The sequence below is a fragment of the Urocampus carinirostris genome, chromosome 6 (genome assembly GCF_059441175.1).
Source record: "Urocampus carinirostris isolate Australia breed hairy pipefish chromosome 6, RoL_Ucar_1.0, whole genome shotgun sequence".
Classification (NCBI taxonomy): domain Eukaryota; kingdom Metazoa; phylum Chordata; class Actinopteri; order Syngnathiformes; family Syngnathidae; genus Urocampus; species Urocampus carinirostris.
In genome coordinates this window covers 9,262,439-9,289,105 of record NC_142354.1, presented here as the reverse complement: position 1 = coordinate 9,289,105, position 26,667 = coordinate 9,262,439, and the positions used below count along the sequence as shown (strand labels likewise).

The 26,667-nt window shown below is 39.1% G+C and overlaps 1 protein-coding gene across 2 annotated transcripts in view; it reads right to left on the bottom strand.

Annotated features, from left to right (window-relative positions):
- The window catches only part of LOC148363751 (sortilin-like), a 41,411-nt gene that overhangs the window by 6,447 nt on the left and 8,297 nt on the right, over nucleotides 1-26,667 (bottom strand). For both annotated transcript variants that reach the window (XM_088337770.1, XM_088337771.1), the window contains exons 2-14: nucleotides 15,275-15,337; nucleotides 15,119-15,192; nucleotides 14,941-15,043; nucleotides 12,227-12,388; nucleotides 12,057-12,130; nucleotides 10,071-10,120; nucleotides 9,872-9,999; nucleotides 7,251-7,395; nucleotides 7,016-7,171; nucleotides 4,619-4,731; nucleotides 3,961-4,063; nucleotides 3,729-3,897; nucleotides 1,908-2,092 (exon numbers count right to left, since the gene is read on the bottom strand). In XM_088337770.1, coding sequence (XP_088193896.1) covers nucleotides 1,908-2,092; nucleotides 3,729-3,897; nucleotides 3,961-4,063; nucleotides 4,619-4,731; nucleotides 7,016-7,171; nucleotides 7,251-7,395; nucleotides 9,872-9,999; nucleotides 10,071-10,120; nucleotides 12,057-12,130; nucleotides 12,227-12,388; nucleotides 14,941-15,043; nucleotides 15,119-15,192; nucleotides 15,275-15,337 — 1,525 coding nt within the window. The remainder of the gene's footprint in view (nucleotides 1-1,907; nucleotides 2,093-3,728; nucleotides 3,898-3,960; nucleotides 4,064-4,618; nucleotides 4,732-7,015; nucleotides 7,172-7,250; nucleotides 7,396-9,871; nucleotides 10,000-10,070; nucleotides 10,121-12,056; nucleotides 12,131-12,226; nucleotides 12,389-14,940; nucleotides 15,044-15,118; nucleotides 15,193-15,274; nucleotides 15,338-26,667) is intronic.

Here is a 26,667-nt window from a genome sequence, read left to right as displayed (position 1 = left end):
GTCCTAACAACAGTGCGTATAATTGTTACAATAACAAACTGGCATCGTATGCAATCTCCTTTGCTGGTGTCCACTATTAAGAATGGAAACAAGTAGAATGAACTTATCAGAAATAAACAAAGCTTGCCCATTTGTGAAATGTATACATTCAAATACAGGAAAATAACTGGGAAAAAAGCAAATAGGCTTATATCTGTAATATTTCAAAGTTCTGAATGCGAGTCTGGTCATTGAAGGACCACCATTGCGTAAACGTTAAGATATAATTGTATAGCAACTCCCAATTTAAAAATCACAGTGTGTGTGCCTTTTAAACAAAAAAAACATTTAAAAATTGATTTAATACATATTAAGCGCAAATAATACTATGAGGCAATAATAACTATGAATGTTAAATAGTACTGAATTTAAATAGCACTGTTGCACGGTAATTTTTAAAATCTGCTGCCATAATATAGCAGCAGTTGAGCTCTTTCCTTACCATGTAGGGCTGAAGCCATCTAATCAATAGTAAAGGATTTTATACATTTGACTATAAAAGATTTTATACGATTGACCACAAGTTACATGAATTCAGTTTAATGAAATAAAGATATTTAGTGACTGTGCTTTATTCAATGTACAATAAAAGGTCAGGGCAGGCTTTGTGGAATGCACAAGTGGGGATGTTTTGCCTCGGACACTTCTGATAACAGGAGGCCTGGGTGTGCTGACGCAGAACGACCAGAGATTGTTGGGCACAAAACAACTGCCTTGGCACGCCCATGGGAGGAGCCGACATGCCATCATGAGGGGAGAAGATAACCAATAAGAGAAAGCTAAAGTTAGCTGCAGATGACACATAGCCAATAGGGGAATAGTAGGATGTCTTTGCTTTGTTTGTTGAGATGTATAAATGATCCCGGGCAACTCCGATGGGGGCGTCTCCTGTTTACACTTAGATCTGCTGTTAGGAATAATAAACATCCGTGTGGAAATGCCGGGTCATGGTCATTTTCTCTCAAAGAACGAGCCGTATAATTGTTGGATGGATGTAGGTCGTGTTTGGTTAATGGAGTCAGATAACTGATTTGAACAATTTGGTAATAGGTACATTTTGATAGTTTAAATTCCAACAATAGAAATGTGAATGATTAAGTTATAATTACAGTAGACTAAAAAACCAAAGTTCATTCATTATCCAAAAACCTCCCAAAATAGTTTATAAAAGAGGTCATTAAAGAGTAATAGTTTTCAGAATCCGACATGTATCCTTGCTTTTCATTATCCATCCATTATCTGCAACGCTAATCCTCAGTAGGGTCGCGGGTGTGCTGGAGCCCATCCCAGCTATCTTCGGGCAGTGGAAAGGGGACACCCTGAACTGCTTGCCAACCAATCGCAGGGCAGGCAGGGACGGAAAATTAGCTCACTCATTCACACATAGGGACGATTTGGACCGGCCAATTCACCTGACATGCATGTTTTTGGAATGGGAGAGGAAACCCACGCAAGCACGGGTAGAACATGCAAACTCCACACAGGAAGTTTGATCTCATGACCTTAGAACTGTGTTGCACACGTGCTAACCACTGCGCCACCGAGCATGTATACAAAAATATTTGAGGGGAAAAAATACATTTAAAAAAAAAAAAGGAATGTGTTTTTCACATGACAGTGACAAGATTTTATGACGCAATGAGCAAAAAAGTAAGCTTAAGTTTTTAGATAGTGGCTGTTGTTTTCTTCTAGAGTGGCACCAAAATGAGCTTAAAAAAAAATCGCATTATTTAGAAAATTGTCTCTAAGAAATGATGCAATTCTGATAAATCTCTGGATGTTAATATGTAATTGTAGTTAATCTAAAAAAGAATATAACATTTATTAAGCAGGCCTATGCATTCATTCCATGTATCTTATCAACTCACAATCTTGATTGAGGACTCCCCTGAAGTCGATGGTGATCACCACCCACTTGGTGAAGTCGTTCCTGTAGCCCCACAAACTGACATTCAGGGAGCGAGAGCCCGGCTCGCTGTCCAACCCGCTGAAGTGGAAACGGTCACTCGTGAAATTATACGTGCGCCAGCATCGACCTTCATCCGAGGAAAACCTGCACGGGAAAAACAAACTCCGTGACCTACTTTGCAAACGATTGAGGACTACTCCTGCAAAATGTAGAAACAAATAGCTGGAAATACAGCGGCTTTCGAAACTAAAAAAAGTTTAAAATATCCAATAAAGTGTGTTCCGATTCACGATTGTATCCAGCTTATTGTTGATGCTTCACAAGAAATTACAGTTTTATATCTTTATGTTTGAAGTCTGAAATGTGGCAAAAGGTCACAAAGTTCAAGGGGGCCAAATCGTTTCGCAAGCCACTGCATATGCCATAGAAATAGATGAGCACATCAAAAAATAAAGTCAAACCAAAATATGTGAGATAAATGAAACTTAAAACTTATTCATTTAGTTGTCACATCGTATTTTGTCGTGCATCTTGTCTTATTAAGCTGCTTCTTTTTTGTATTTTGTATTTTATTTAGTCATGTGTTTAGTTTGTTTTCATTCATTTATTTTGTTGAGTATTTTGGCAAATATTTAGTCATGTATTGTGTTGTGCGTTTTATTTATTTATTTTAAACTGTATCGTGTATTTTGTCGTATTTAGGCGCATATTTTGCCATGTGTCTTATTTGTAGTGAATTCGGCATGCATTTGTCACGTACTGTGTTGGGTATTTTGTCGCATATTCCACATATTTCGCACCGTATTTGTCATGTGTTTTGTCGTATATTTGGTCATGTATTTTGTCATGTACATTGTTGCGTTTTTATTCATTTATGAGTTGAATTAATTTATTTTTAAGTGTTTTTTGTCCTGCATTTCATTGTGGATTTTTATTAGGTTATTTCGTTGTGTATTTTGTTACATATGTTTAATTTATGTGTTTCATAGTGAATTTTGTCTTTTATTGTGTCACGTAATGTGCCATGTACTTGTCAAATATTTCGCAGCGTATTGGAGATGTGTTTCGTCGTGAAATGTGCTCATGTATTTTGTCTTTTTGTCGGTCGTTTTATCGCGTTTATAGATTTATTTTGTCGTGTGTTTTGTCTTGTATTTTGTCATTCTTTTATTTCAGTATTTATTATGTCGTGTATTTTAGCGTTTATTCAGTTGTTCGTGTGTCGTGATTACCGATGTGATGCACCTGTGCCCGCTCCTTTGGCGCCAACTGCCTCGGACTACGATTGGCTCCGTCACTATTTTAACCCACGTCTATCTGTCACCTGTTGTCAGTCCGTCTGCGAACCTCAGTGTACTCTTGGCAAGTGTTGCTTTTGTAGGTTGTCGCAAATTTTGCTCGATATTATCATTAATTTTGAAGTGTATTTTTGTCACAAGGAAATGTTATTCAATTGTGAAGGCGGGTCGAACTTGCTGAGCTTTTCACCTATTGGTTGTTCGAGGATTTGAGCGACTAATAGGTTAGGAGCGTTTTGTTTTGACAAAATACACGACAAAACAAATTGCAAAATAAATAACAAAATACGGTAAAAAATACACAACATAACACATAAATGACAAAATGCAAATACATATAAATAAATTGCATTGATGTCATAAATTAAGGTATTATGATTTATGTATTTCTATGGCATATATTTGTAGATATTTAACTCTAGATTTGGCAGGATCGCTCCTCAAGAGCAAATGTCCACATAAAAACCTCGCCTTATACTCACTTGATTTGATTGACAGGGAAGTTTGTGTGCTCCACCGCCACTAGGAGTGCCCCCGAGTCGAGAATGGCGTAATGATGTGGACCCACTAGCGCCATCAACCACGAATAGCCGCCGTTGTCCGACACATAAACGTTGGGCACCGTCGCAGACTCGCCATCCCCCTCGCTGCCTGAAGAAACATACTAGTTGTTGAAAAGGAAAACACTTGGAAAACGTTCTGCCTTTTGGATACCGTGAGCGATAATAAGGCCCACGGCGCTCGGCTGGGAGAGCGGCAACATGGGCACGTTCATCTTGGTGGCTGTGCTGTAAGTGGCGTGGATGTGGAGGCGACACTGTCGAGAGAAAATAACTCAAGTTGGATGTTTGGATCACTTAATTCAGGGGGTTGTCACACTGCAGCCATTTAGTGCTGCCCCTAGTGGCTCGATGGAAATTATACAAAAATATGCTTGAATTGAGAATTCCACACGGTAGATCGGACAAGGAATATTACAGTGTCCGTTCCCACAATTATTAATCAAAGACCTGATTTCTTAATGTACAAATACAGTTGACTTCCAGTATCTTCTCAAGTTTTCTCATGTTGAGGTTTTTGAGTTTTCCCTTGCCCTTATGTAGGTTTTCGATCAGGGGATGCTGTCATAATAGTATGTGGTCTGTGCAGCCCTTTGAGGCTCTTTGTGATTAAGGGCGCCACAAATAAATATGACTTGAAGTTTTTCAGTTTTTCCTTGCCCTCATGTAGGTTTTAGATCAGGGGACGGTGTCATCATAGTCTGTGGTTTGCAATAATTTGTCGCCTGTGCAGCTCTGAGACTACTTGTGATCAAGGGGCCTAACAAATAAACAGAACTTGACTTATATACTGTGACTAGTTTCATACTCACTCTGTTTGGCCGGTTAGCAGACGTCTGGATGTCGCAACGGCTATTTTCGGGTCGGTGCAGGGTCTGCCAGCGAGCTCCCTGGTCAAAGGTGATCACCGTCTCTACTCCTCCATCTACAAAGACAGAAAAAAGGAAACAAAGAGTAAAAAATAGTCTTTTTTTCACTGCCAAAAGGCACAATAAGTTTTTTCAAACGTCCTCAATGTTTTAAGCAGGATTTTCTTATTTAGCAAATTGCATTCTTTGGGATTTTGACGGACCAAAAAAAAAAGGATATTTTGGATTAACCAGAACCACTTCTTTAGCATTCCTTTGGCTTCCTACAAATTGAAAAACCTTCTTGAATATTTGAAGCGATCAAACATCAATTTCAAACAATTAGTGTTAAATCCCTAGCATTGCACACAATGATGAATTAGTCTTGAGTAAATAAATGTAAAGTTAAAGGAAAAATTGTGTGGCAATTTCCAATAATAGTTTGAATGAGGGAACCAATCAAAACATGTAGAAACTTAATAACAAGACAAGACAAAAATGCACTTTGCTTTTATTCTGAAAATTTGAACACGTTTCCTTACATAATTAGCTTGGGCCATGCCATGATTTATTTATTATACATTATTTTTCTAACAACTGATTTATTATTCATTCTTTTCTCATAGTACATTGAATATTTTTATACAGCACTTTTAGTTTGATTTGTTGTCTGAAAAGTGATACGTTACAATTTAACTTGAAAAACTACAACTCTTAAGATCATGGCAAAAAATATATAAAAAACATCACGGGAAATGTCATAGATGTGAAACGGCCAAAATATTTCAGGAAATGGAAAAATAATAGTGTGATTACATTAAAAAAAAATTCAATACAACAAAAAAAATCCATTCAAAGTTAAAAATTGAACAAGTCAAAGCAAAATTAAAAATTTGAAATTTTGAAAAAAATAAAAATAAAAAACTTGGAAGTGCCTTCGTGACATATGAAATGTAAAACGGCTCATGTGTCAGAAAAAACTATATATAGAAGAACATGGTGGTCGTTTGAAGATGAGAGTATAAAAATGGAACCCTTGAAATTAGTAGAAAAAAAGATTGAAAAATTCAGTTTAAGACAGTAAGCATTTTATTGGGGAAAATATTCACCTTTTAAACTATATCAAAATGTATGTCTATAGCACTTTTCAGACAAATTGGAACTCAAAGTGCTGTATAAAAACATTCAATATACAATAACATAAAATAGTTCAAAGTTGAGCATTCACAGTTTCCAACAGGAATCTTTTTAAATGGATGTTTTATTGCAAAAGGATGAAGGCATTTTAGTAGTGCTAATTTTTTAAAAACTTAAAAATTTTGAAACAGAAAACGAGCAAAACATGCATTATTTGGATTAATGACTCAACTATGCGACTTTCCTGCAAGAGAAAATGCAAAGGATTGATAACGAATACTAAAAATAAACATATACAGAAAGTCTTTGTCAGGTGGGAATTTTTGGAATATTGTATTTTACCTAAAAACGAACTCAAAGTTTGGATGCGGGTTTATACACGACGTCTTATGGTGATACATTACCATATTTGTGCAATTATTGATAAGTCAAAAATATTGGTGATCATAATTGCAAAACATTGGCTGCATATTGAACCCGGCTCGTGGCGCTGATAGCGCCAAATCTTAACCACTAATCTACAAATGCAATAGATGACGTACAAAAAGGCATTCGATTTTATCTCATCATCAGACTATTTTTATGCATGCTACCAGAGATGAACATAAGAGAATGGAAAAATCAGAAAGTAGTCACTAAAGATATACAAGATAAATAGAAGCAAAAGGGAAACAACCGTTTGGTGTCTTACAAGATGAATTGGACACTAAATAAATACATTGTGAATTTTATGTTGGTATTGTGGTCATAGTTCACATTGTCAACAAATGATTTTAATTATGGCTGCACGTATTCAACAGCCAGAATCTGTAACGTTTTTGTATTCTTTGTGCATTGCACCATAAGCCTAGTTCTGTTTTCTTTTTCCATATATGATGTTAAACTGCTTTTTTGTCTGTCGGTTCTGAGTTTGTTTAGGGTCGGATTCTATTTGTTTTTTGTATTGAAACATGTTTAAAAATCCATTAAAATAATAAAAAAAAAAATAGAGGTGCGTGTTCTACACGAATACATGCCATACATAGATAATTGATGTGAAAAAATACGCCAGGAGCCACATGTCAAAAACGGGCAAGCAATAAAATAGAATAGAGTTAATGGAGCGGAAAAAACATGTGTGAAGGCCTTAGCCTTTGGGGCCTTCATGAGGTGGGACGGGTCTAGAAAGTTCTCCACACTGTCGTGTTTTATGGACTGGAGACGCGATAAAATGCGCGAGCTTACCTCGAGTGAGCACGCTGGTCATGTAAACGCCCCTGAGTGAGGTAATAGTGGTGAAGTCAGTATCACTTCCTGTGGTGGTGTAGAGATGACGCTCCAGAGACTTGGAGAACACGGTTCCTCTGTCGTCCGACACGTAAACCGTTCCGATGCCTGAATCTGGGTGATACCACATTTATATCATTTCGACCTGGCAAATATATGATCGTACTTAGCAAAGAGGATTCTAATTTCTGACCTTCTGGGTCATCCACGTGCATGAAAATCATGTTTTCATTGGCAGCCAGGATGGAATAAAACTGCTCGTGGTTGACGGCAGGAAGCTGAGCGATGTTCCATGTGTCGCCTCCGTTGGCCGATACTTGGATCATGCGCTCCGTGTCCTCATTTGAAAAAGGACAAAAGCATCAATGAGAGATATTGCTCAACATATGCGATAAGCTCAACTGAAATTATGAGTGAGTGAATGAGTAACAGCTAAATAGATCGCACACAAAGAAAATTAAAACATGTATTTTGCACTGAACTGCATTCATCCATCCAACCATTATCTGCAACGCTTATCCGCAGTAGGTTCGCGGAGGTGCTGGAGCCCATCCCAGCTATCTCTGGTCAGTGTGCTGGGGACACCCGGAACCGGTTGCCAGCCAGTTGCAGTAAATTGTGGTCAGCAAACACCTCTGGTGTAGGAGCGGTGAATGTGACAAAAAATGATTAAGAAGCACTGGTCTGATGAAAGACGGGTCACACCCGCATATAAGCCACAGAAAACAGTCTCTGTCTCTTTATGTTTTGTGTACAAATGTTTTGGAACAGTTTCGCTTTTAGTGGACATGAGATCAAATGACGACAAGGAAACAGGAGTAGAAGGGAAATGATGATGATGATGATGATGGTTGTTGGTGCGGTATTTGGCGCAAACTAATGCAAACAAATGAGTCTCACTTGCATATCCATCATAGTGAACCTAAAACCTAAAATTATAACAAAACAAATCAACAAAATAAATAATCTGTATTACCGCATGAGTGATAAGAAATTACAAGGAACTATTTTTGGGCGACATGATGATTTAACTCTTAAAAAAATAAAAGGAACTGCTGCTAGGATTTTAAAAATATAGTTGACGGACGGTTAGCCTCAAGATTTTTTTTATGAAAGAATTGCGCCTTGGCTGAAAAAAGCTTGATAAACTGATAAGTTAATTCCGTTTTTAATGTCAGACATCTGCAAAGATTTAATAGGATGCCAGTTTGTTATTTTGACTGTTATTGCGCACTGCTGTTCATGGTTTTGACTATTACACCATTGCTGCTAATCACGTTGCTGTACTTTAATTTCTAAACCCCTTAGGGCTGATCTTTTTGAAACCTTAATGTTTTAATAAAAAGAGAGGACTTAATGGAGGGCCTCCCACCCCTAATTTCAAGATCGTTATGGCACATTGAGCCGGGATACGAGCGCTGTTCCCGGCCTCACGTTTGTTTACATACGGTCCCTTTATGGATAGGTACTTTTTTTGCGTTGGGGGCTTGTGTTCAGGGTCCCGCTTCCCCGTTTCCCCGCTTGTGTTCGTTTACACACAGTCCCTTTATGGATGTCCTTTTTTCTCTTACTTTCACAAGGGCCGTGCCTCGTGCAGCCGGGGTGCGAGCGCTGCGATAAAGCTCAAATTTGTCTACGGACAGTCTTTTCAAGGGTAAAATGCAAAAATGTTCTCAACCTAAAGACTCCCACGCCACCCCCCACTCCTACATTAATTTCATGAACGTTGAGGCACATTTAGCCGGGAACCGGGCCTTACTTTTGTTCACACACTGTCCCTTTGTGAGTAAGTACTTGTTTCTCATGCCTCGTGCAGCCAGGATCCGAGCGCTGAGCCCGGGCAAAGCGTTTGGGTTTTTGCGGACTATGGGGGGCTTGTTAATCCGGCCTGCGAGGCAAAGCTGACAGAAGTACAAGAGAAAAATGAGCTGATCGCATCAAATAATGACCTGCAGTTTGAAATATGTCCACTGAATGTCGCCAAAGACCAGCGCCACTCACAAAGCAAAACTACTGTAGCTCTGTTTGCTGACCACCCTTTATCAACCAAAAAACATTTAGGGAGACAAACTATCCTGATGTAATAAGACTTAAATTGAAGTCAAGCAGGCGATGTTTAAGGACGATGTGATTTGGCTCACCTGGATAAAAAATACACAATTAAAGAAAAGATATGAGGGAGCAAGTCCTGGCATGATTTTGTATACTACCAGCAGAACCTTGATGGTTTGCAATAATCTGTGGTCTGTGCAGCCCTTTGAGACTCTTTGTGATTAAGGGCGTCACAAATAAACATGACTTGACTTGAAGACAGGATCCAAGCGATGTTCCCTGCCTCACTTGTGTACACACTGCCCATTTTATGAATGTACTTTTTTCTCATGCCTCTTGCAGCCGGGATCCGAGCGCCGGTATAAGGCTCAAATTTTTCTACGGACAGTCTTTTTATGTGTAAAATAAAAAATCTTCTCAACCTAAAGACCCGCACCCCATTTCCCAACCCCCATTTTGATTTCACGATCGTTGCGGCACATTTAGCCGGGAACCGAGCGCAGTTTCCGGCCTCACGTTTGTTCAATCACTGTCCCTTTATGGATAGGTACTTTTTTGCATTAGGGGCTTGTGTTCAGGGTCCCGCTGCCGCCTCCTGTGCGGGGTGGAAATTCCTTATCAGAAGGCTTCTCTCCCGGTTCTCCTTGCAAGTTTAAAACCCATTGATGGATTCGTTCCTTATTTCAAGTGTCTACTAGAGTTTAGGGTTAGGGAAAAACACGGCCCCTAGTGGAAACAAAACGATGCTCTGCACAGGCTCACCTTTCCGGTCATGATGGAGGCAAAAAGAAACCGTCCGCCCAGTACGAAAGAGTACACTTTGGTGGCAATCGTCTGGAAACTTTTGCCGTAGTCGACCGTTTTCTTTAACTCCAACATTCCTTTGTCATCTGGCAAATACGTGGCTTGCTTATGAAGCTTTTACTGAAAGTGTGCGTCCAATGTATCATCGGTTACTCACTGCATGAGCCGTTGTTTTTCGTCGTGAAGAAAACGCTGTTCCTCGCGCCCCTGCACACAAAAACCAAGAAGGAGTTTGTTAATTTCGCAACAATTGACAGTCGGCCATGTTTAAATCCGAGCGATCGGGTTTGTGGTTTTCTTCCCAAACCGTTCCAAGCTGTTGCCTGAGCGCTTTCTAAGTACAAGCCTGGGAAAGGAGACAGTTTTCTTGGAAAGCAAGCTGGATAATAACAATAAAATTGACAAAAATCAGCTCCAGACTCGGGCTACGAAAAGCTGGCTTGGCAAAAGAGTTACAGTCAATCGATCCTATCACAAAGTCCGGATTTTAACTCTGGTACACAAACGCCCGCCGCGTTAGGGGTGCAAATTGTGTGCAGCTGGAATAACAAAAAGAGATAAACACAAAAGATACAGGGATGTTTCGAGGAAACAAATTTTAACAATGCGACTGCTATGCCGGGTACATTTTTACAACTTGGCTTTAGTCAATCATAAAATTGACAGATATGGATATTATATGATAAAGACAACTGCACTGCAAAAATATTGTGAAATTACTGAAAAAAAAATTGAATCCATAGGATTTACTTGTAATGTAATATAGTAACATTTTATACTACCTTTTAATTTTAGTGATGTTAAAAAATGAAATTATTTGAATGAATTACTTTTTGAGTAAAAAAAAAAAAAAGGAAAAATAGACAGAACATTTGCAAGAAAGGTTATCCCGTTCTCCTTGAAGATAGATAGATAGATACTTTATTCATCCCCGTAGAGAAATTCACACTTCCAGCAGTCTACCCCGTTGCTTATTAACAGATTAACATGATGCCCTAAGGGTGCTTGTAGCGGAGTGGATGACGTCACGCTAGTCCAAAAGTTCGACATCCCTGCGGCAGATGGAAATCTTTTCTTTATGAAAATCCAGGGATACACCACCTCGTGTTATCAAGTCCGCCTCTCCGATTCCCCCCAGCTTTCATGTCTCTGTATAGCGGCGTTGAAGCCGGATAGCTCCGGGTGGCTCCACGTTAGCGTCCGGAATGCTAAACGTGAGCCACGTTTCCGCAAAACACAGCAACTGCGCTCGCTGTGCGCTTCGATGTTTTCCACCAGCACCCGATGATCTTATTTGGTCGTGAGTTCGCATTTACCATGATAACGGATGGTACCGAAGACTTATAACGCCGCTAGCCGCTTAGCTAGCTCTGGCTCTTCTTACACGATAGGCCCCTTCATCACGCCGGCACAAGAATTCTTCAGGGCAAGGAGTTAATTCCTTGAATAAACGCATTTTTGTGTGCTAAAACTATGCTAATAGATGATATATACCTTTTATTTTTTAGATTTTAGATTTACTATAACATGGGTGAAAATGTACAGAAAAATACAGTAAAATTAATGATCTCATCAGGAAAGTTTTTCCTGTTCCACTGGTTGATAAATTGCACATTTAAAAAAAATATGAATATATTTTTGGATTTAATTAAATTTTATAATTCATTAAAAACACATTTCCTTTAAATAATTGTCACAACTTGAATCATTTGAAAAATTACTTGTCAATGTTTTGGGGTGTGATAAAAATAACAAAAATTTACAGAACAGTTGCAAAGAAAGGTTTTTCTGTTTTACTGGCAGAAAACTGGTAGATAAATGTTATTTGATGATTTGGACAAACAATTAATTTTAATAAAAGCATATTGAATAGCATTATTTATTGAAAATGTATTTATTTTAATTAAAAGAAAATAGTACTTTAAATATTTTTTTTTTATCAATCTAATAAAATTGTAATCTTTGTAAAAAAAAAAAAAAAAAACACTAGGTTAGTTCCTGAGCGCAATGCAAAAAAATCTAAGCAGAAAAGAACAATTTTCCTTTTTCTGCAAAGTTATTGAAGAGTTATTATTATTGCAAAGCCTATGATAAATTAACTCAGAAAGCGATGTGATAAACTACAAATGTGGACGATTCTCACCATCTGACCAGACAAACATCGTCATGGATCTTCCTCCAGGTAGCGCCAAAATCTTCCGACAGCCACAAATCCAACTAGCAATAGTATAATCCAGAATTACGTCATAGAGAGTCGTCTTTCAAACTGAAATGACGTCACACGATTGTATTTAGAAAAAAACCTGCTGCTACCCTGATGCTGAGAGTCAAAAGAGCGTCGCTGTTTCCAGGATTATAGAGCATCTGTATCAAGGGCTCGAAGGCAAGTTCAGACGTCTCGAAAGTCCGGCCGAAGTTCTTGGAACGGAACAGTCGAAATCCCGAAACTTCAGACACGTCGGCTGTTAGGATCACCTAAAAAGAGAAGAAAAAAAAAAACACGTTTACAGACTTATATGTATATATATATATTTTTTAAAGCATTTTTGAAGGGGTGTCGCAACTTCGTGGTGCCACGTTCGCGGGTTCAGAGCTTCGCAAGTCTAAAAAAAATAATTAAATAAAATAATTTCAAAAATCTATCTATATCTATATATATCTATATCTATATATATATCTATATCTATATATATCTATATATCTATATATCTATATATCTATATATATATATATACAGTAAGACCTCGGTTATCGCGGTTAATGGGGACCAAAACCACCCGCGATAAGTGAAAATAGCGGCGCCCCTTCAAAAATGCTAAAAAAAAGTTTTTATTATTATTATTATTATTATTTTTTTTTTTAGACCCGGTTAATGGGGACCAAAACCACCCGCAAAAACTGAAAATCTGCGAAGTAGCAACGCCCCTTCAAAAAAAAAAAAAAAAAAAAAAAAAAAAAAAAGATTTTTTTTTTTTTTTTTTTTTTTTTTTATTATTATTCTTTAGATCCGTTTAATGGGGAGCATGCTAAGCCGGGAAGGCTATCGACCAACTCTGGCCGTACTGATGTACTGGTAGCCCAAGGCTGCCACTGCTGGGTCCACGCGGCTTCCGCTTCACCGCTCCCTAAACCCCACAGGTCCCCCCTACCCCTTTCCCCCCCATCGAGGGCCGTGTAGAGCCATCGCGGCCCGAGCGGGAGACGTGACGTTGGTGACTTTTTCATCCGCGTTAACAAACGCATTTTGTAGAATCCGATTGCGCTTTATTGTTTAAATAAACACATAATATAGACCATTATCGCCCAATAATTTTAATTAGCTCGCTTTATGGTTTCAATAAGCGTATTATATAGAATACGATCGCTTTTGTCGGAAGCGCAGCAGAATGCGCGTTCACGCGAGGGGGGGGGGGGATTCTCTACTGGAGTCGGATTTGGGCACAACACCGGAAAACGAGAACGGCGCGCCGTGCTAGGGTCGTCGGCCGAGGGGGATTCCCGCAAAAAGTAGCGATGCCAATTAAAAAAATAAATCAATTAATTAAAAAATACATTTTTTTTTTACCATTACAGCGAAGCTCTGAATCCGCGAACGTCGAACCGCGAGGTAGCGAGGTCCCACTGTATATATATATTTTTTCAAGCACGGCAGTGCAGTGGTTAGCGCGTGTGCGGCACAGTTCTAAGGTCTTGGGAACCTCCTGTGTGGGTTCAAATCCAGCTACCAGCCTACCAGTGCGGAGTTTGTATGTTCTCCCCGTGCTTGCTCGGGTTTCCTCCGGGCAGTCCGGTTTCCTCCCACATTCCAAAGACATGTATTTCAGGTGGATTGGCCGGTCCGAATTGTCCCTAGGTGTGAATGAGCGAGCGAGTTGTCTGTCCCTGTGTGCCCTGCAATCGGCTGGCAACCAGTTCAGGATGTCCCCTGCCCACTGCCCAATGATTGCTGGGATGGGCTCCAGCACCCCTGTGACCCTACTGAGGATAAGCGGTGCAGCTAATGAGATGAGATGAGATATTTTTCTTTAAGCATTTTTGAAGGGGCGTCGCTACTTCGTGGTTACGCGTTCGCGGGTTCAGAGCTTTGCAGGTCTAAAAAAATAATAATAAAATAAAATAATTAAAAAAAATAATATATATATATTTTTTTAGCATTTTTGAAGGGGTGTCGCTAATTCGCGGATTTTCACTTTTCGCGGGTGGTTTTGGTCCCCATTAACTGCGATAACCGAGGGATTACTGCATAACGCATTTCAATTTTTTTGATATACATGTATTTAACCTACAGTAAACCTTCGGGATGCGAGAGTCATCGATTCAGAGGTGGGGATCCCCAAAAAATGCCGTATAGCGGGGGGGGGGGGGGGGGGGGGGTTTAAAAACCTAGCAATTAGTTTCCGACGAACTAGCTGTGCAGTTTGCTGTGTTTTACGGAAACATGGCTCACGTCTAGCATCCCGGACGCTAACGTGGAGCGCTGTTAGGACAGACAGAGACACAAAAGCCTATCTACCTTTCTGTGTTGCCTACGACTGGCTGGCAACCAGTTCAGGGTGTCCCCTCCCCACTGCCTGAATATAGCTGGGATGGGCTCCACCTCCCCCGCGACACTACTGAGGATAAGCGGTGCAAATAATGGATGGATGTTTTTGCTTCTCCCTTTAGCATCACCGAAATTCTTAGACTGAAAGCGAATACAGTAGGACAAAATACGGTATCATTATTTTTGCGAAGCACACAGGATTCTGAATTGAACTAAGGGAAAGGCATTGTAGGAGTTAGTTCAGCCAATAACATACCAGCTTTTCCGTGAAGGCATGACGCAAACTAATAGCAGGCCAGTGTTTTATATGACGTCGACCAATAGCATTCAGGCATATTACAGACTTTACATATACACAAACGCTGCAAGGGTTTAATTTTTGACGTTTTTGAGCATGCAAAGTAAGTGTATATTTCGTACAGTGGGTAATACTTCAGTAAAAGGGGCCACACCGTTAAGTGAAATCCGGGATCTGCTGCATTACCTTTCCAGAGTGATCCGGGCCGACGGCAATGCCAAAATCAGTCTGGATGAAGGTGTGGTTGATCAGGTGGGTCACATCGGTGAAGGTCTTTCCGTAGTCTTCACTGACAAGGGCACAAATTTGAATTGAAACAAATCGACTCATGGGAGAACTTGGTTGCCTTCGCTTTTTGGCTCACCTCCTGTAAAGGTTAGACTGTCCGAATCGCATCATGAATAAAGGCACCTGAAACGTGGTGAGTACCAGAATTACCTAGCAGGGGAATTGAGAAGCATGTGTGATCGATTGCACATTTTCTAAAAGCTGTTACGGTCATGGCTTTGATGAGACTCACCCCTGATTCATTTCCAACCCATGCTAGCGATAGGGAGCCCATGGTCCTCACTTTAAAATTGAACTGGAGGGGGAGAAAAAAAACATGGTAATTAAATTGAATTTCTGTAGTAATGTTTAAAACAAAGAAACAGGTTTGGTGGCAGTTTATTCCCCAGGGCCATTACCACCCTAAAGAAGCACGGACCACTGTGAAAAATATATATCTTGCCAGTTGAATTGAAATATGGATTTGCTGCTAAATGTTTTTGCACTACTTTTCCTTGCACTATTGTTACGATGCACTATTTTCATTGCACTATTATTACAGTTTAGGCCAGTCTCCAAGGACTACATTGTTAGCATCTTTGCCCGTTTATGCTGACATTTTCGAATGTATTTTTATTTTTCAAGGTACATTGCAGTGTCTGAAATAATGTCTGCCCGGTCGCCCGGGGCGTGCATCTTTTACGTCGGGCGTACAACTAACAAAAAGTCTCTGCCCGGTTGGCCGACCACTTTTTCAAGGGATTTTTTTTTTTTTCAAATCAAACGTTTGCTTTATTCCGATTTCGAAGTCTTCGTTCAGTTTGGAAATTTCGGTTCGTTAGGCAATTTGCGTACTCGGCAACCAATCAGAAGCCTGCATCGAATAACTTCCTGCTTCCGGACTTTCCCCGAGCGTTATAAAGGTTGCGTATTTGCATATCATTTTCCAAAGTAGAGAACAGAGAACACAAGAATAATTGATAAGTGGTTAGGAATCAAGCCAAAATCTCAACCCCAGAAGAAATATTCAAAAGAAGCTAACAAAATGTATGACGCTACAAAACAAAGCATCGTGGAAAGAGGAGTTCACATGGATTGTAGCAGATGATGCGACGCAAACATTGCATGAATGAAGATGAGTCAATAAAGGTACATACTGACGGCAGATGGAAAACAGCCATGTCATATACAGGCAATGAAGTTTATTGTAAATCTACTTATAACAGTAATTTTAAAGTGTTCTATTATATATTCTGATTATCAATCCTTAATACTTTGCAACACCAGTTTTTTTTTTGCGATGAGTCGTCTTATTGTGTTTCAAGTTGTGAAAAATGGGGCAGGGAACTTTGCGGCTGGGCAGGCAACTTTTCAGAGTTGCCCTGGTGTCCGCTAACTTTTTCTCATGAGTTTCAGACACTGTAATGTTTGGCCACAAGGTAGCACTGTACTGCCAAATGAGCACGGCGTGGCAGCAAGATGACAGACATTGCGCCAACTATTAGGTATTTGTTTCGCTATGTAAAAGAAATACAAATTTCTCCACCTAGGAATATTTATAAAAATTAACATTGGTTAAGATAGTTCTATATGTATTTATGCCTACTACTCAAATGTTTTATTTACTGAATGAAGGTTTTTTTGTATGACTAGGAGGCACTAAATGTTACACTTTGTCCCTTACATTGGAATGTCATGTCTATTCTTATTGCTATGTTCACTACGTTGTTATCAAGGACAATAAAAGACAATTCAGTTCAATTGAAAGCAGTACACTTGCTGAACTGCTGGGGGGTGCTTCAGTGGATAATAAATTACCCCAAACTGGGTTCAAACCCAGCACCTATTGCTTGCCAAGCAAAGTTTCTTCCTTTCGACTATTCTGGCTTGAACAAAATTGACGAGGATTTGAACTTGATTTGGAAGAGTTGCAACTATAAAGTAATTATTAAGCCAATTCATTTAAATGTGTTCATATAAATTGGGAAGTATAAAATGACAAACAGTAAGAGGTCAAACCTGAATTAAAACAGCTGGGTACAGTACATTAGGTTCTGTCGCAGCAGAGTGTGCGCCAAAGGAAAGATTTACTGATATTCCCAGGCGGTCTCCCGGCTAAGTACTAACCAGTTCTCAGTGTGGTGTGTCCTTAAAAAAATTTTAAATGTAAAATGTGTAAACAATGTACATTATCTTGTTATCGACAAACTCAATTCCATTCAGTTATGTTTTTTTAAATGTCATTAATTCAAACGTACTACCCGTTTTTTGTAGTTGGTATCGGAAATGTACATTTAAAAAAATACATCAGTCATTATATCACCCGTATGATGCGGCAGGGGTAAACCAGCAAAAGCTGTCGGGCCCTGCTGTTGAACAGCAGAGTGTGTTGTGTCACCCTGACAAGAGTGACATGGCCACTTTCGTGTGTCCCGTTTCATCTGGAGGGACGAAAGCATGGTTGGGTGCCGAGTTGCTTAACTTTTGGGTGTTTGGGCATTTGGGTTGGCCATGATCCCCCAAAATTTTGTATGCGTTTTAGCTACTTTTTCCCTTTTTTCATTTTCTTTGTTTTTGTGTATCTGTCTTGCTGTCGGTCACCCCTCTCGAGGGATATGACCAGGGTAGGTAGGTAGGTAGGTAGCTAGCTACCTAGCTAGCTAGATATCAATCTGTAAAAAAAACTTGAAAAATAAACAGTTTCTGTAAGAATACTTGTGCACTCTCTCCACGAGAAAAGGCCCGTCTGTACAAAGTAATTAGGCTCTGTGCATGTTTGTGTGTGCTTATGAGTGCAATCGACCTACATTTGGCCAAACGACAAAGCTGCCGCCGGACAAGAAGACAATCGCCAACGTCCCAAGCACAGCAGGAAGACTGACACGCTCCATTAAACCACTATTATGAGGACCTCAAAGTTGCGGACAACTAACAAGACTCCTTTTGGAGTTTTCTCAATTCAAAGCAAATTTTTGCATCATTCCAAGCAGAGGTGTTCAAGTCATTCGAGCCACAAATTGGGGAAAAAAAAAACTTTCACAGGGGCCAGACTAGAAGATAAAAGAGGAAGAAAGTAAGAGGCAGAGAAATAAAAAAGTGGAGAGGGAAAGGGACAGAAAAAGAAAGAAAGAACAAAAGAGGAGCACCAGAGAGGGGGAAAAAAAAGAGAAAGAGAAAGCGCACGATGGGAACAGCTTCAGTTGCTTTGTGAGTGGTGCCCGACTCTGGCGACACCAAGTGGACATATTAAAAACGTCAGCTCATTTTTCTCTTGGGCTTCCCTCCCTGTCGCCTCATGGGCCAGAATCGCTCCCCTCGCAGGCCGCATGTTGGGCACCACTGTTTAGAGGCTAGTGAGCATGTTGGCAGCAAACGGCATCCCCATTTATTAATTCGGTGCTGTGTTCAAGTTATTTTTCTTGCTGTACTTTGTTTGCCGGGGAGGCAAAAATATTTACGAGGTGGCGGCCAGCCACAGGACATGTTCTGTCTGCACAAAATTCCAAAGTTTGGGAACATCCAGCACTTGGAAAGAAAAATCTGACTAATGGGTTGGGAGCTGTTACCAGCTGGCTTACACTCGTCTGCACGTTTACAAAAAAAACTTACCAATACCCAAATAAACGGGTAAAAATAAACCTATTATTTAGATCAGTTGAAATTCTGGGTTATTTGAACAAAAACAAACCAAAGTACTAGGTTTTTATAAAGTGTTTTATTCCAATTATCTTATGATTATAATAATAATAATTGTACTTCGAAGCGCCATTCAGGACACCCAAAGTCACTGTACATATCGTAGGACACAAAAATAAAGCAAGAGTAAAACAAGCAAGTCAATAAAACAGTCGAGTTAAAAGGGGTCGGCGGTTGTGAAGCAGATGGTCAAGAAAAGGCAAGTCTGAAGAGGCGAGTTTTGAGTCCAGATTTGTAGGTGGAGAGGGTCGCAGAATTTCGGAAGTCAGGCGGCAATGAGTTCCAGAGCTGGGGGGCAGAGCGGCTGAAAGCTCTGCTCCCCATGGAGCTGAGGCGGGCAGCGGGTATAGTGAGATGGAGGGAGAAAGATGATCTGAGGGTGCGGGATGGCGTGGCAGTATAACATTTAGTTTCCCATTTTTTTTAGGTTGACTCGTCAGACACTGAGGATTAGTTTTACGGATTCCTTTCAAACAAAATGACGCAATTTTAGGGCTTTGAAAACAGAACTACGTCATTTTGTCAAATTTGTTTTGAATATAAGAACTCTCTTCGTGTTTTGGGAGATCATTTGCACTACACAAACAGAATTTGGGTTCCTTTATAACAAAACCACAATATTCTTGCGATTTAAAAAATGAAAAAAAGATTGTATCTAAAATAGAAAAATAAAAAAAATAAAATGGTCATGCCCCTCAAGTTATTCAAACATTTTTGGGTGGGATTTCTCTAAATTGTCAAGTCATGTTTATTTGTATAGCCCTTTTTCACAAGGAGTCTCAAAGGACTGTACAGACTACGGACTATTATGACACCATCCCCTGATCTAAAACCTACATGAAGGCAAGGAAAAACTCAAGACCTCAACATGGGGTAGATGAAGAAACCTTGAGAAGGGACCCCACATGAGGTACCGGTAATCCCCCTTCCAGGATGATCAGGCTGCAACAGATGTTGCTATAACAAATAACAACAAGGTCGTCCATTAACTCGTATAAAGTGTGCGTGTCTGTGTGTTTGTTTCAGTTTCAAAGCTAGGGTAAAAAAAGAGAACGAAAAAGGAGTTTTTTTGGAGATCCCCTTGGTCAGTATATTACCAATAATAATGTAAAATTATGCACAAAATTAAATAATAATTTAGAAAAGAATCTATTATTCTGCTTGGTTATAAGATCATTTTTTCACCCTTTTATTCTTGAAATAAAAACAAAAAAGTACATTTGGAGGGGTATATACAAGCAAAATAAACCCGGAGGTTGGGGAAAATAAACACAAGTCGGGGATTGGGTCACCGATGAGCTAAATTGTGTTTTTATTGAACCAAACTTTTCAATCATTGGCTGCTTCCAATGTCACTCAACAGGCCAAGCTCAGCATGTTTATAACCTAGTCACAGAACATGTTGGATAAAACAATATCGTACGATACTCAAAATTTGAGCTAAATCGTTTTCCCCCCAGTGATTTAGAATCTAGTATTAGTAGGGTCACACAAACGCCATTGCCCATCATTGCCGAGGTGCGGCTCATCTCTGAGATGGCCAGAAAACAACGGCGACCAGATAATGATGGCGCTGTATCGGAGTCACATCTAGAGACTTGCCCTGCTACTGGTAATCGTGGAAACAAATACGATCGGTTTCAGGTAGGGGAGTAAACCGTATCTTTTTTTTTTAGTCTATTTAATCCCATTTTTAACAATTGCCTGTTAATAACATAGTAGCAACATAGTAACATAAGTTGCTATTTAAAAAAAATCAAATGAATAGATTCCAGTTCATGGGCTTCAGGAACAAAAATAAATCTATTCGCATATTCATAATTATTTTTAAGCAATTAATCAAGAGAATAGAATGAGAATCTATCCATGTATTAAAAAAATATTAATCTTTTAATTGATTATTTAACAGGAAGTACAATAAATTAAATCCAATTTTTTGTTTTTAAAAGTGAATGAGTAAATAATATGCATTATTTTTAGCTAGCTATCTGGCTACCTTTTGACATTTGAAGCTAGCTATTCTGCCACCTTTTTAGCAAGCTAGCTAGCTTCTTACATTGTTTGCATGCTATCTAGCTAATATTTTATACTTTTTGCTAGTTATTGGGCTAAATTTTGGCCTCCATCTAGCATTGGACTCTTACTGTATCTGACTCCTTTTACTTTTTTACGTGTTTACATTTCTATCGAACTATCAAGCTATCTTTTTACCTCTTTAGCGAGCCATTAAGCTAAGTTGCAATTTTAAGAATGCACATCAAACTGGGGGCCCCTTGCGTTAAATACTAACAAAAAGTAGCTCTCAGCTTGAAAAAGGTTGGAGACCCCCATTATAGAGTCAGGGTTGTAAAACCAAGACCAAAATAATCAGTTTAATAGAATTATAAAATAAAACCCAATCTACAAAAATTTACCAAATGTTGCAGACATTTTTGAGGATTGGAGCATAGGGAAAATATTTTGTGGCCACTTCCCCATTATAATTTTGCAGTTTCCCAACAAAGATGACAAATACCGGTAAGTACTGAAAGAAAACATAACAGATTTGCCAAATGAACTGGCTCTAAATTCTTTCCTCCTCTCGCCAAAACTCAGTCGGGGACAACATCAAGATGGAGAAAGACAGTGCAGCCAATGACTTGGAAAGGTGTCATAATAGTCTGTGGTTTGAAATAATCTGTGGTCTGTGCAGCCCTTTGAGACTCTTTGTAATTAAGGGTGTCACAAATAAACATGAATTGAATTGACATAAGGCCAGAAAGGTTAGGATTTTCTTGTGCCTTAATAAATGGAATGGACATTTCAAAACTGCATTTTGTATTTCCTTTGGTCGTCTGTGTGATATTCAAATTGGCTTGACTATCTGAAAGCTTAGCTGTTTATAAATATGCGAAAAACACGGAAATCAGGAAGGGGGTGAATACTTTACAGCACTGTACGTAACATGGAGCGTTCCTCCAGAGGTCTGACAGCGACACAAAGAGCTGGCTGTTCTCTCACCCGTCGAGCATCAACCTTTGCCATGTTTACGCTTATAAAACATCAGAAGAGGACGTTAAACATCGGCGGCTTCTGATCTGGCGGGGCCCACATTGCACCAAAGTCGGGACTGGGCCCACTCGTGGCTTCCACTTCAAAAGTCAACAATCTCATTGAAAAAATGATGAAATGTATTTAGTTATGAGGTGTGGTTTTGTGCTCAACTATTGTAATCATTTAAAGGCGAAAGACAAAATGATTTATGACAATAATATTATCAACAAATTTTTGTTCATTTATTTTGGATGAGAAACTTTTTATTCTTGCTTTATTGTTGTTTGTTACTATATGTACAGAGACTTTGGGTGTCTGGGAAAGCGCTTCAAAGTACAATGTATTATTATTATTATTATTATTATTATTTCAGCTTTAACATCTATTGCAGCCTGTTTATCCCAGAAGGGTGATTACCTCATGTGCAGCCCCTACAACGTTTCTTCATTTTCCTCATGCTAAGGTTTAGAATTTTTCCTTGGCCTCATGTAGGTTTTAGATCATGGGATGTGTGATGGTAGTCTGTACAGCCCTGAGACTTCTTGCGATTAGGGGCGTCACAAACACGACTTGATATTTGCCAATTGATATTCTCTCCCTTGTTAGAAGACTATCGTATTTTCCGCACTGTAAGGCCCACCAAATTATCAGGCGCAACCAGTGATAGATTTTATAATCTCTCTCTATATCTATATATATATATATATATTAGGCACATGAAATTAAAACTACATTAAGAACTTGGGTTCCATATAAAGTTTATCCTTGTATACATTTAAATTAATGTATGTTCAATGAAAAATTAACATGATGACATTTGGTTTCACCACAAAAAGTATTTCATTCATTGATAAATGGTTACTGTCCGCAATCCAAAGTATTCCCCTTTTCACTAGCTGAGACCAGTGTTTTTCAACCAGGGCACGTTTTTTACATTGGAAAAATTTTGCAGCACACCACTAACCAAAAATTTTATGAAATGACACTGAACAGTAAATTTAATTATAATATAATTTATAATACCCCCTGTTCTTACAGCACAGACACTTGACAATGACATAATATTTGCATAAAATGATTCATAAATGTTTTATAAAATTCTAAATTTTAAAAAGTGACATTGGATAACTTCTCACGGCACACCTGACGATCCCTCATGGCACACTAGTGTGCCGCGGCTCAGTGGTTGAAAATCACTGGCTTAGACAGCTAGCGAACGATGAGCAACAACAACTCTCGTGCTGAGCCTTCGAAGGTCGCCGTCTGTGCTGCTGTCAAGGTTCTGCGTTTTTCTTTTTTTCCACTGTTAGCAAAAATAATATGTTAAGGAAGAGAGGGTCATGAGGAAATTAAGATTAGTCACTTGGGACATATTATTTTGTTAATGCATTTACTACAAGACCACTCAATATGCTTCTCAAAGGAAGAACTGTGACCTCACACTGGCACAATTGGTAGCGAATCTAAAAATGTATTATCTATCAGATTTAACATACACAAATAAATAAATCAAACTATTGGATAAAAAGCTCTCTAACAGAGCCCTGAAAATTGGATAAAGACAAATAAATACTATTGTTGCATTTTTGTTATTATAAGAACCACTTTCATCATTGGTTGGAATGTGACAAGCGTGTTTGTAAAATGAACATGTTAACCACAATAGGGCACTCGAAAACTACTCCATATGATTCTCAAAGGCAGAACAGTTACATTATTCAGGATAAATTTTTGTAACGACACATGTTCAATATTATTCAACGCATTTTACGGTATATAAGGCGAACTTTCCAAGTTCTGGCTAATTTGGGGTTTTAGTCCAGAATATACGGTACACGAACATTATTATAACTTAGATCAGTCTCTGAGCACTACATTGTAAATATTTTTTCTGTCTTCTTTAAACATAAAAGACCGTCAGGGATAGTCAACAGAAACATAGTGCCAGAAAACATGTCCAACTATTCACGTGTTCAAATTTATCTATCTATCTATCTACCTTGGTCATATCCCTCAAGAGGGGTGACCGACAGCAAGACACACACATACAATAACAAAGAAAATAAAAGGGAAATAAATAACAAAAAAAACACACAAATTTTTTTGGACCATGACCAACCCAATTGCCCAAACACCCAAACAAGTTAGGGACCTCGGCACCCAAGTTGGTCATGCTTTCGTCCCTGCAGATGAAACGGGACACCAGAAAGCGGCCATGTCACTCGGGTCAGGGTGACACAACACACGTTTTTGTTCAACAGCAGGGCCCAACAGCTTTCACTGGTTTACCCCTGCAGCATCATACGGGTGCCCAGCCCATCCTTAAGAACGCGTCAACAATCCCACTATTCTTTCAAAACACCTCTCCACTCCTTTCTATCACCAACAAGAGCTCTAGCTTCCATTATATTTAGACCTCTTTCCTGCAGTGCACTCATAACACCATCCATCCACGTCAATTGCGGCCTTCCTCTTGGTCTCCTTCCATTGACTTTTGCTCTGTAGCTCCTCTTCAACATTCGCTCCTCAACCATCCTCTCCATGTGTCCAAACCAACAGAGTAATCTCTTATCAACACGCTTGCTCAGTTCCACGACTACTCCAGTTATGTCTCACAATTTCATTTCTCAGTCTATCCAATCTTGTCACTCCTAACATAGTCCTCAAACACTTCATCTCAAAAACATTCAACTTCCTTCTTAAATCTGCGTTCAGGCTCCACGTCTCTGCACCATACAACACAGTCTGCACAATCACAATCTCATACGGTCCCCTCTTAACATCCATACTCATACTCTTGTTGTTCATCACTCTCCTCAGAGCACCAAAAACCTTGCTTCCTTGACTCACTCTGTGCAATACCTCACACTCCATTCCACCAACTGCAGCCACATCACAACCCAAGTTCAAATTTAAATAAAAAAAAGCATTACTGGTGGAATACAGGGATGAAGAAAATGGGGTACGAGTGATCCGGGAGATTGGTCAACTTTGTTGTTAGTGTTGCTATTGTTTTATCATAACTGTTAATATTTTTGCTAATGCTGTTATTATCATTGGTGTCGCAGTGACGTTTGGTGACTAGTGGCATTATGACGTTGAGGGATAGGTACTAAGATGATTAGTGTAGAAAATATGTGACTATTGTTATTAATATAATTATTGATATCTGACCTATGTAATGCGCGTATCCTTGAGATTGTCTTGTATTTAGACACAAAAGAGGAGCCATCTATAAAATGTAATTAATAAGGAAGATGAAGGGGTAGGGAAAATAAGCGTCTGCTTCATACTACCCCTTTTCGAACATGTTAACATTATTTTGTTATCGAGTCATTGTTTTTGTCCTGTTTTTATTTAATAATGTTCAAAATTAAGTTCATTCATTCATTCATTCATTTTATCTTTAAAATCTTTTTTACATGCTTACCCTAGAGTGTCATGTCTAATCTCGCATACAATGTTTCAAAACGTTGATATGAATGACAATAAAGACAATTTTATTTTAAAAATCAATTGTTTATCAAATAGTTAAGAATGCTTTTGACCCTTTCTTTGTACCATGAGAGGAATGAAAGGATTTTTCAGAAGTTTCTGACAGCTCAACAGCTGGCTGGACCCCAGCCTCACCTCTACACTGAACGTCTTTATCCTCCCACAAAATTTTTCAACCGGAGGGGTTAGAAGACGGGATTTGCAGTCAAGAGAGCAACAACTAACAGGAAAGGTTGTTTGTGCAAAAATCAAACCCCAAAAAAATGTCCCAGTAACCAATAAACATAGAACATAGAAAGCTGCCGGTAACAACTCTAGTGACGTTTATGGTGTTATCCGAAACGTTCTTCCAGATGGAGTCAGAGAAGATCTTCGTCTCCTCTGCATCTACATCATCCTGTAGTCAATCAAAACAGGGCTAAGCGTAGGCTTGGCCAATAAACTGACAATTATCGTCATCTCATTTTTGCTAAAAAAATAATAAAAACGTTCACTAAATTTCGAACATTCAAACTGTAGTTACGCCACCCGAACACCAGGGAAAATAGGAACGCTAATGCAATGGTGAATGGCAAATGGTCTGCATTAATTTAATGCTTTTCAAGTCACTGAAGACCTCCCAAAGCGCTTTTACAAATATTTTGCCTATTTACTGTGACATTTTTTTGCCTTCTTTTGCTCTTTAAAGCCTTTATTACGTGTTTATCCTGGACTGCCATGTCTAATCGAAGTCATGCTTTCGTCCCTCCAGATGAAATGGGACACAAGAAAGCGGCCATGTCACTCGGGTCAGGCTGACACGACACACTCTTCTGTTCAACAGCAGGACCCGACAGCTTTCCCTGGTTTACCCCTGCCACATCATAAGGGTGCCCTACCCATCCCTTAGAACGCGTCCAAACATCCCACCATCCTTTTACAACACCTCTCCACTAACTTGTTTGGGTATTTTGGGCCGGCCATGGTCCAAAAAATTTTGTGTGTGTGTTTTTTTTTTTTTTTTGCTATTTTTTCCCTTTTTATTTTATTTGTTATTGTATGTGTTTGTCTTGCTGTTGGTCACCCCTCTTGAGGGATATGACCAAGGTAGATCGATAGATAGCCATGTCTAATCTTATTGTAAAAGATGTTAAGTCAAGTCCTGTTTATTTGTGACGCCCTTAATCACAAAGAGTCTCTCAAAGGGCTGCACAGACCACAGATTATTGCAAACCACAGACTATTATGACACCATCACCTGATCTAAAACCTACTACATGAGGGCAAATAATACACAGATACACAGATATTGTCAACATAAAATATAGGTTATTCATATGCTATAGAAGTGTGAAATGAAAATGTCCTTTTTACAGTACCCCAAATAAACATCCATGGTCGAAACATAATCCTTGCACTCGAACACATTTCGTAGTAGCCTAT